Raw genomic sequence first — 10,670 nt, 5'->3', positions numbered from 1 at the left:
ACGAAAACAAAGAGAAAATATAGCTCAAAACACTCATTAGTATTTCTGGAAAAGAAAAAGAAAACCAAAAATAAGACTTCGTAGTGCATTTGTTGAATTCATGCTTTTTTGGCAACCGATTGATTATTTATTAAAGCGGGTTGGGATTATATTTCTGCAGTATTAAGTTATCGCTTTGTGGACTTACATCCCAATCCTTACTCTACCAAAGACTTATAAGTCTTTGCAAATAAAGGGCCATACATATTAAATATACGATGTGCATTGCGCATGTTACCGAAAAATATAAAGGAAATAGCGACCGCAAAAATGAGAATTCATAAAGTAATTGCATATATTGATAATTTAGGGAAAGATGTGTATTACCTCTCAAATTTCAAGAGAGTTTTGTGTCATATCTCCCAGAAAAGAAATTTTATATTGTCTCTCATTCACTGAGAAGCAGCGATCATTGACCTGTTTGTTGACTTGATGGTGTCGATTCTTTTATAAATACGTGGGTTATAGTTAGTCCCTTATAACACATGCGCACCTAGAAACGAAGAAAAGCCCACCCCAAAAAACCTCAAACCTCTCATGGCCTCGTCTCAGAAACAACTCTCAATGTTGTTCCTCGCTTACCTTCTTATCATATTCCCGCAACAAATGTCTTGTCTTGCTTCATCTCGAAGCTCTTCTCTAGTTGCCCTTACTGATGCTAGTAACCATACGGTAAATGAGGAAGTGGAGGCACTCCTAACATGGAAGTCTAAGTTAGACAGCGGGAGTCGCTATAATTTGTCTTCATGGAATGGAAGCAGCCCTTGCTCATGGCGCGGAATCGATTGTGATCCTCTGGGGAGCGTTGTGAGCTTCAACCTTTCATCTTCTGCCATACGTGGTACGCTTCACTCTCTCAATTTCTCCCATTTGCCCAACTTGGTCACTCTTAGCCTTCCCTACAATAAGCTCTTCGGGAACATCCCTGTGAGCATTGGCCATCTTTCCAAGCTTATTCGTCTGGAGTTAATTGGAAATAACCTTTCGGGAAACATTCCAATTGAACTTGGGTCTTTGCGATCTTTACAATATCTCGATCTTGCTAGTAATAGTTTGACTGGCCCAATTCCCATTGAGATACTTGGCTTGAGCAACTTGACAGTACTAAGCCTTGCATTTAATAAGCTTTATGGTTCCATTCCTAAAGAAATAGGAATGCCACCTTTACAATATATCAATCTTAGTCGTAATGATTTGACTGGCCCAATTCCCGTTGAGATACTTGGCTTGAGCAACTTGACATTTCTAAGCCTTGGATATAATAAGCTCTTCGGGAACATCCCTCTGAGCATTGGCCATCTTTCCAAGCTTATTCATCTGGATTTAAGTCACCATAACCTTTCGGGAAACATTCCAATTGAACTTGGGTCATTGCGATCTTTACAATATCTTGATCTTTCTTGGAACAGCATCGCTGGTCCTATTCCTTCTTCCATCGGAAACATGAGTAGCTTGAGGGAGTTTTGGCTTGGTGGTAATCAACTTGTTGGATCCATTCCAAATGAAATAAGAAGGTTGGGGTCTCTCCATATACTTGACTTATCTTCCAATTATCTCAAAGGATCCATTCCAATTGAACTCGGGTCATTGCGATCTTTACAATATCTCAATCTTTCTACGAACAGCATCGCCGGTCCTATTCCTTCTTCCATCAGAAACATGAGTAGCTTGGGGGAATTATGGCTTAATTATAATCAACTTGTCGGATCCATTCCAATTGAACTTGGGTCATTGCGATCTTTAAGAGATCTCGGTCTTATTGATAACAACATTTCCGGTCCTATTCCTTCTTTCATTGGAAACATGAGTAGCTTGGGGCGGTTATTGCTTGCTCGTAATCAACTTGTCGGATCCATTCCGAAGGAAATAGGAAGGTTGGGGTCTCTCTATGTACTCGACTTATCTTCCAATTATCTCAAAGGATCCATCCCTACAACTTTAGGAAATTTGAGTAATTTGGCATATCTTCACCTCTATGACAACCAGCTTTCTGGCTCCATACCTTCGGAAGTTGGAGGAATGAGTTCATTGATAAAAATGCAATTGGCAGACAATAATTTAACAGGTCCTATCCCGTCGTCCATAGGCAACTTGACCCACCTATCGGACCTTCATATTGCCAACAACTTATTGTCGGGCTCTCTTCCCACCGAGATGAATAATCTCACATCCATCGCAAGAGTAAGTCTGAATGAAAATCACTTTGTTGGCCAATTGCCACAAGAAATATGCAGTAGCCAAACTCTTATGAATTTTAGTGCAGGAAACAATCACCTCACTGGAATCTCAAGAAGCCTGAAAAATTGTTCAAGTTTGATTAGACTTGGGCTCAAAAACAACTTGCTCAAGGATAACATAACTGATGCACTTGGTATGTACCCCTCCTTGGATTACCTTGAGTTGAGCGACAATGAACTTTATGGTGAGCTACCCTCGACATTGAGTGAATGTAGAAAATTGACAAGCTTGACAATCTCCAACAATAAAATCTCCGGTGCCATACCACCTCAGCTTGGAAACATGACTCAATTGCGGAAACTTGACCTCTCTTCAAATTATATTGTTGGAGAAATTCCTAAAGACCTAGGAAAATTGAAGTTACTACTACAGCTTTTGTTGGACTGCAACCTTTTGGTAGGCCACATCCCTCAAGAACTTGGAGCATTGTCCAATCTAGAATCACTCAACATTGCAGGAAATAACTTGAGTGGCTCAATTCCTACCCAACTTGGGGAGGGCTCCCACCTTCTATTCTTAAATTTAAGTAGGAATAATCTAGAAAAGAGTATTCCCATCGAGATTGGGAATCTTCAATCCCTTCAGCATCTCGATTTGAGTCAAAATTTCCTCACAGGAGAAATACCTAGACAACTTGGGCTATTGCACAGATTAGAAATACTCAATCTCTCACACAATCAATTATCGGGTTCAACTATGTCAACATTTCAAGATATGATAAGCTTGACATCCATCGACATATCGTTTAATGAGTTAGAGGGTTCTTTACCAAACATTCCAGCCTTTCGTAATGCTACGATTGGAGTTGTGAGAGGGAACAAAGGCTTGTGCGGAGACATTGCTGGTCTTAGCCCCTGTACAAAACCAATGTTGAAAGGAAGAAACAAAAACAAAAAGTTGCTGCTAGTTTTGATTCCTACTTTCGGTTGCCTACTTTCTTTGCTTCTTGTTGTGGGAGCTTCAAGTATTGGATGCCGAAGAATAAGAAAAACAGAGGCTACTTCAGCTAATGGAAGCAATGAGAATCCCTGGGTAATATGGAGCTTTGATGGAAGAATGGTTTATGAGAGCATCATTGAAGCCACAGAAGAGTTTGATGCCAAATATTGCATCGGTGTGGGAGGACAGGGGAGTGTTTACAAGGCCCAATTGCAAACAGGTGAAACTTTTGCTATAAAGAAATTTAAAGAAGCAGTGGACGTAGAAATGGCCAATCAAAAAGCATTTGAACGGGAGATTCATGCTTTGACCGAAACTCGGCATCGAAATATCATCAAGCTCTATGGCTTTTGCTCGAGTTCTCGACATTCATTTTTGGTATACGAGTTCTTGGAATCGGGCAGCTTGAAGGATGTATTGAACAATGAAGAGATGATGGCAACATTTGACTGGAATAGGAGAGTGAATGTTGTCAAAGGGGTGGCTTATGCATTGTCCTACATGCACCATGAATGCTCTCCTCCTATAATTCATCGAGATGTCTCGAGCAAGAACATTTTATTGGATGAAGAATATGAAGCTCACGTCTCTGATTTTGGCATGGCTAAGGTTTTAAAATCTTATTCATCCAATTGGACTTCCTTTGCAGGCACCTTTGGATATGCAGCTCCAGGTAAGTTGGTTTCTTCAAAATTTCACCTCGCTTAATTATTATGGATAGGAAAGTGATCATACTTGGGATCCTCATCTCCAACCACCCTCCTTTCTATTTCCAAATTCCTAATACCAAGCCCAACACTATCTACGCGATTTGAAAGTTCGATTAAATATTAATTGATATGTAGGCCACTAACTTAAAAAGTGAAACTTTTTCCTAAAGCATCGGAAATTTTAAAGCCCATTGGAATCTAAAGAATGTATTAATTTATTCTTAATTATCTACACTTGATGTACTGAAAATCAATCTAAATTTATAAAGCATAGATATTGTATAAAACTTAGAAAAAAATTTGCTCTTTTCTCTATGTAGAACTCGCATACACAATGGAAGTGAACGAGAAATGCGATGTTTATAGCTTCGGAGTGGTGGCATTGGAAGTAATCATGGGAAGCCATCCGGGCGACCTCATTTCTTCACTTGCGTCCTCATCTTCATCACCATCGAACAATTCAACAACTTCTTGGCCACTGAAGGAAGTTTTAGATCAAAGAATTCCATACCCAAAAGGTAATGTTCTAGGGGAAGTGGCTTTAGTGACAAAGACGGCATTGTCATGCTTAAATCCCAAACCAGAGCATCGTCCAACCATGCAACAAGTTTCTAGGGCAATATCAACATGTAACTCCATCATGCAAAGTGCATTAGAGGACATCAAATTGGAAGAACTAGTTGATCCTACACGCTTCACTTTTTGAGATAATATGGTCTTTCAGTTGTAGCCTATGTAGCAAATCGTCTTTTGTAACTTTTTTTTTTTGGTAAAAATATTTTGTACTTTATTTATCTTAGCTAACTTCATTATCCATTTCTGTAATGGTTCGTTAGTTACTTGAAAGCTTTTGGGAATTTTTGTCATTTGCAATTCCATCCTGGAACGGTTGCAACGTCCAATCCTTAAGAATAGTTTTAATGATAACAAGATCATTAATATTTCTTATAAATATTACATTTGCTTGCTACAATTTAGCTTTTCACATCGAAAATATGATAAATTCAAATGACCACAATTGATGTACGTTGGCATCTAGTTTTGTGAATTTTGGTCCAATTATTTTTAGTTGAATGTGTACCAACGTCATAAGTTAAAGAAAACATGAGGTGCAGATTGGAGCATGATTTGCTTTGATCAAATTATGTGAGTAACTTTACATCCTTTGAAAAAGAGAGAATGAATTTTAGCAAGAATTATTTTCAGAGATTAGTGTCTTAGAATTCCTAAAACTCATCACAAAAATACAATTGAGTCATAAAATTGGGCAATCAACTTCCTTCATAAGTTCCTTCCACTTTGCCTAATGGGAAATGGTAATGTTTGATCTTTGTAATTTTTTAATGTGCGTGGCGCTAGTGTGGCACCACCTATGAGGCATGTCCTTAAGAAAAAAAAAATGAATCACAAAATGAAAAGAATTAAGGAAGAAGGATAAATTAGTAAGAGAAAAAATATTAATAAAACACCAAAGTTGCTGTGGGGCAAGTGCTGCTGCCCTTGCATGAACTTTGCCGAAGAAGTTGGGGGCATTATGTTTTGCAAAGGAATAAGTGTACTAGAAATTTTAAAACTTTCAAAAAGTGCAATTTCTAAAAATTGTTATGAATGTGCAATCAAGTCCTAAAATTTGTCACAAAAGTGTAATTGAATCCCAAAACTTTCAAATTTGACAAGTTATTAATGATAAGACTTGATTTGACAAGTTTTAGGATTTGATTGCACTTTTTAGAAGTTTTGAAACTTTATTACAATTTTGTAATAAGTTTGATGATTTAATTGCACTTTTTAAATGTTTTAGGATTCAATTGTACTTTCATGACAAGTTTTAGGACTTTCAATGTATTTATCCCTTTTTCAAACGAATGTATGTATGGGCGGGCTAGATTCCAAAACCCTTGTCTTGACTCGGCCGGTCCATTAATCGGACCCAAAAATTTTGTCCAAATCTGGCCCAATGGGCCTACATGCTACTTGGTGCCGACGTCTGTCTCTCATCTCCCTCTATGTCCCTCTGTAGAAGAAATATTGGGTGTGTTTAATATGACATGGAGGAAGATACAATTAACCATACACTAATCGATACATGGCAAATTCGGGCCCACCTATTAGTCCCACTCTCTCCGTTAACACTCTGTCTCTCACCTTTACTCTCTCTCCTCCCCTCTGTTTCTGCTTGCGACTCTCTCTCTCCCTCTTCTCTCTCTACTTCTATTTTCTTTCATCTTGTGTTTGCCATGGCTGGATCTTGAGTCGGCTTATGCCGACCTGCTCACGAGCACGCCAATGCTCGTCCATGGCCATCGCCGCCGGTGCAAGGGGCACAGAATGCAGGGACTCACTCAAGAAGATCAAACCCATCTCCCAAAAGGTCTCCGGGATGAGAACCAAACGGATGAACGGACGAGGAGAGATGAAAAGTAAAATAAAAACCCAAACTTTCTAGAAGAATCTCAGTAGGTGAGGTCAGACGCGGAGCTGGGAGGAGGAAATGGGCAGATGGGTTTTGTAAATGGATGCGTAGGCATATCGGGTCGGTTTCGGTTTCGTTATTTAATGCGATTTTATCACTTGTGTCGTCCTTGTCCGTTCTTGCTCTATTGCGCTCACTTGTCTATTCGTTCATTCGTTCGTGTATACTAGTGATCCATGGGTATCGTTTTTTCCCATCCACCATGAACGATGCCCATGGCCAGCCATGGACGACACTCATCCATGGCTGCTTTTGCCTTGAAGCTTGACCTCAAACCCGAAGCTTTGGGTAGCGCTCGAGTTTCGAGCTTGGCCTCAGGCCATCTCACCGCAAACGAAGCTCGACACAATCTCCATGTTCTTCAACCACTCGACCTCCCGCTGAATCATCCTTCATCATCGCATCCCGCGTCACTTTCTCTTTCATCCCATCTTCCGTACTGCTAATGGCATATTAAGATAGATTCTCAACTATATTTTCACATTGGTCCGTTTCCAAACAGGTCAAGTTTTTAAGAGAAGATAACTTGTCTAACCTGACACCGCATGTCATGTTTTACACATAACACGCAACTTCCGTGCACACCGATGAAAATGGAGTAGATGGTTAAGTCCTCCATTGACGTCAAAGTCTATCCACGTTGGCAATTCGTCCAGTCTTCTCCTTTGCCGTGTTTCACCGTGCGGAAAAATCTTCTCCAAAATCGCTATCGCTTCAAGTGGAATGTGTCCACATACAAAAATTCTGGTGTTCAGATTTTGATCCGATTGGCCGTCCGATGCCTAAGTAACGGGAGAGGAGAGTGTATGGCGGGAAGTACTATGTGAGGAAGGAGATGCTTACCTAAGTTGCTTTCATAGTATTTTAAAGTGTGAATTATTTTTGTTACTAAATGTTGATCTACATGTGGTAGTCTAATTATTACCAGTGGCTGCATGTCATGACAAGTAGCTAGTTCATGACATGTCATGTCAAACTGCTCTTACTGGCCAATAAGCTCTTGACCTTAGTGGTTTAAGTATCGTCTCTTTCAATGGAATAGCTTTTACATGGCATGCATCCTTTTGTCGGATTTACCCGACTCTACTTATCATCTCCATATCGTCTCGCCTTAGCCATATTTGTCGGGAAGAACACATGATTGATAGTCCAGACGAGCTTGGTATACCATGCAATGCATCTAGAAGAGAATGAAGTCAAGTCATTATGGAATGCACCGTGAGATGGAGGTATCAATTAAAGCAATACGGACTTTTCTTGTGCCTACAGGTGCAAGGAAAGTCCTTCAGTAATGAACCCTCGATTTCCACGTCCAACGACTCAATTTGCAGAATACCCAAGTCCGAATATTGAACTTTCTATCTAGTATGAACTTAATTCATACAAATCTATTGAGCAATTTCGAATTCATGAATTTACAATAATGTCGTCCTTGTATTGAGCAAGTCATTATGGAATGGTCCACAAGAAGATGGGATCAATGAAAGCAACTAGGACCTTTCTTGTGTGCACAGGCGTAAGAAAAGTCCTTTAGCAATGGATGCTCTTGACTTCCACATCCAACAGCTCGATTTGTCGAATATGCGGGTCCCAATGCTGAGCTCTCCATCAAGTGTGAACTTATATTCATACCAATCTATCGAGCAATTTCGAATCGATAGATTTACAATAATGTCATCCTTGTACGTAATAAAGCTACGTTACCGTGAATTGATGAATGAAAACAAGGGATAAGAGACGCAAGACATATGTGGATCCTAGAAGGCCGAAAAGTCGTAAAAAGAAAGAAAAAAAAAGAAAAAGATAAACTAATTAAAACAAAGCTTTCAATGCTTACTTGAGACCTTATATGTGATAGAAGCCATTACAGTTCGCATAAATGTCCGATTCCAAACAGTTTTGTGTCTTTGAGAAAAGATAATTTATCTGACCCGATATCCCAACAAAGGTCACCATTATAGATTTAAAACTCCTTATTTTAGCTCTTTCTATTTCTATTTCGCTTGTTTTCTTTCCGTCAATATCTGTTTGACGCGGTTACATATGTTATAATTATGGTTAATGGATCAACGAAAGCCAACAAATTAAGATATGTCTTTTTTGTTCACGTATTTATTGAATTCATGAATTTTCTAGACTTTTCTATTCACGTATCTATTGAATTCATGAATTTCCTAGATTTACGTATCTTTTTAATTTATGTATTTATTGAGTTCATGAATCTCTTGAATTGACGTGTCTCTGGATTCATGAATCTCTTAGATTCACGTATCCCTTGAGTCATGAATGTCTTTTATACATGTGTCTATTTAATTCATATATCTCTTATGCACATGAACTTTAAAGCTCTATAAATAGATATGATCATTGAGCTTCATGAGAAGGTTTTTTGGACTCGATTCTAAAAGGGATTTGAAATACTACTCTACTCTTTTATTGTTTTCTAAGTATGCTGGTTCAATTGAACAATTCGACTGAGTCATGTTTGCATAGTGCTAATCCAAACAAGTTTGAGGTGTTGTATCTTGAGAGGCATAGTTCGTGATTTTGCGGAGCACCATTAGCAGGAACTAATCGCCTTAAGAAGATTCGGATATCCATACCTCACCTCCATTACATTTGTGACATCCTAATTTCCAAACCCTGTTTTCAATTAAATGAAATGAGCTTTTCATTGACACACCTATAGTTCTTTTCTCTAAGTTGGACACTCACGAAATAACTAGCCTATCAGGTGAAACCGTTAAGGAATATAAACGCGACCAATTTAAGAATTCAACTAGGAATCGATTGCTTGACCGTGCTAATCTACAAGGGTCATTACGGTATAGTTAAAAATCAATTAGAGACCGGAGATAGGTCAATTCGACAGAACGACGTGATCAAGTGTGGGGTAATTCCACCTAATTGCAAAATTCTTGTCGATCGGCACTAGACCGATCTTTTGTTGTTTTGGTACCCTGTGTTCGTATTTGAAATCTTGAGATTTTCACGATAACTGAGAGTCACCAATGTATCGAAAATGTACAATGTTGTTCGAAAATAATCGACCACGGGTCAATTGCGCTAAAAATTCCTAAAAGCTACCCAATAGGTTAGGTCATGCTAAAATCGCGTCCAATTGGTGGCTTGACAAATAATTCAATGGCCTTTGTTCTATTGAGACATGGTATGACAAAAGGATCAAATTACACAGTTGCCAAAGCTAATAGGTTCATTATATTCATATTCACATTATCTGGGTAGCCATGACATATTGCTAGATGTCACTCATGGTTTGTAGGAACAAGAGACTAATCTAGATAATCAGTTCTCTTAATTGTGCTAATGTGTTAGTGCAAGTCGTACTGTCAGCTCAGTGATGAACCTAGGGATTTCACACATCATAACCAATTAGAATGACATTTGAACAAGATAGACAATATTGCAAATGAGTTTGCAATTAAGCCAATCATATTCAATTGGGCTAAAAATAAAAGATTTGAAAGGAGCTTCAACCTTTACAAAGATCTGAAGCGAGTTTCAAACTTTACTAGCGAATCAAAGATTTGAAGTAAGTTTAGATTTAATGTTGAAATTAATAATTTAAAGTAAGTTCAAAATTAATAGCCGTATTAATGATCAGAATCAATGACATCATTAGTGATCTGAAGTGAGTTCCAAATAAATAGCCAAATTAATGATCCGAAATGGTTTCAAACTTAACGGCTAAATTAAAGATCTAAAACGGTTTTAGATTTAACGGTCACATTTATGATCTGAAACAATCTTAGAATCAATGAGTAATTTAATAATATGAAACACTTTTAGATTCAAACGATCAATTATTGTTCTGAAATGATTTTAGATGTACCGGTCAAATTAAATATTTGTAATGGTTACAAAGTGTCTAGAATAAAGTCTTATAACGGTTAGAGATTATTGCCTCGAATAATATTCTATAATAGTTATAGAATAAATGTCCGAATTAGTGTTTGAAATGGTACCAAAACTTACGTCCATCAAATGTTGCGGTCGAATTAATTTTATGAAATGGTTTTAGAGTTAATGAGCCGATTTAAATATGATCTAAGAGCAATTATAAAAAAGGCAATTGAGAGAGCAGATCATAGGATGATTGACAATTGACAATTAAGAGTGTTGATAGTGATCAACCAAGTCATTCACACACAAGAGTAATTACTAGCATAATTGTAGTTGTAGATCTCTCAATTTCTCTCTACCGTTTAACGTGAGATTGGTGGTGTGTCTGAACTAGAGGCTTGACACTT

At 38.1% G+C, this 10,670-nt stretch overlaps 1 protein-coding gene across 1 annotated transcript; it reads left to right on the top strand.

Annotated features, from left to right (window-relative positions):
• The first annotated feature begins 537 nt into the window (after positions 1-537).
• On the top strand, positions 538-4,816 carry LOC104434194 (probable leucine-rich repeat receptor-like protein kinase At1g35710). The gene is made up of 2 exons (XM_039304636.1): positions 538-3,889; positions 4,247-4,816. The coding sequence occupies exons 1-2, from the start codon at positions 577-579 to the stop codon at positions 4,630-4,632; spliced, it is 3,699 nt and encodes a 1,232-aa protein (XP_039160570.1). The 5' UTR covers positions 538-576; the 3' UTR covers positions 4,633-4,816.
• The last annotated feature ends 5,854 nt before the right edge of the window (positions 4,817-10,670 follow it).

The sequence above is a fragment of the Eucalyptus grandis genome, chromosome 11, assembly GCF_016545825.1.
Source record: "Eucalyptus grandis isolate ANBG69807.140 chromosome 11, ASM1654582v1, whole genome shotgun sequence".
In the NCBI taxonomy this organism is placed as follows: domain Eukaryota; kingdom Viridiplantae; phylum Streptophyta; class Magnoliopsida; order Myrtales; family Myrtaceae; genus Eucalyptus; species Eucalyptus grandis.
Note: the sequence above shows the minus strand (reverse complement) of the source record. Positions and strands in the feature narration are given on the sequence as shown.

Bases quoted from the DNA above. Each gene is read 5' to 3' on its own strand.
- LOC104434194 (XM_039304636.1), top strand. From the start codon at position 577: ATGGCCTCGTCTCAGAAACAACTCTCAATGTTGTTCCTCGCTTACCTT. The intron at 3,890-4,246 runs GTAAGTTGGTTT...TTCTCTATGTAG, and splicing joins CTTTGGATATGCAGCTCCAG to AACTCGCATACACAATGGAA.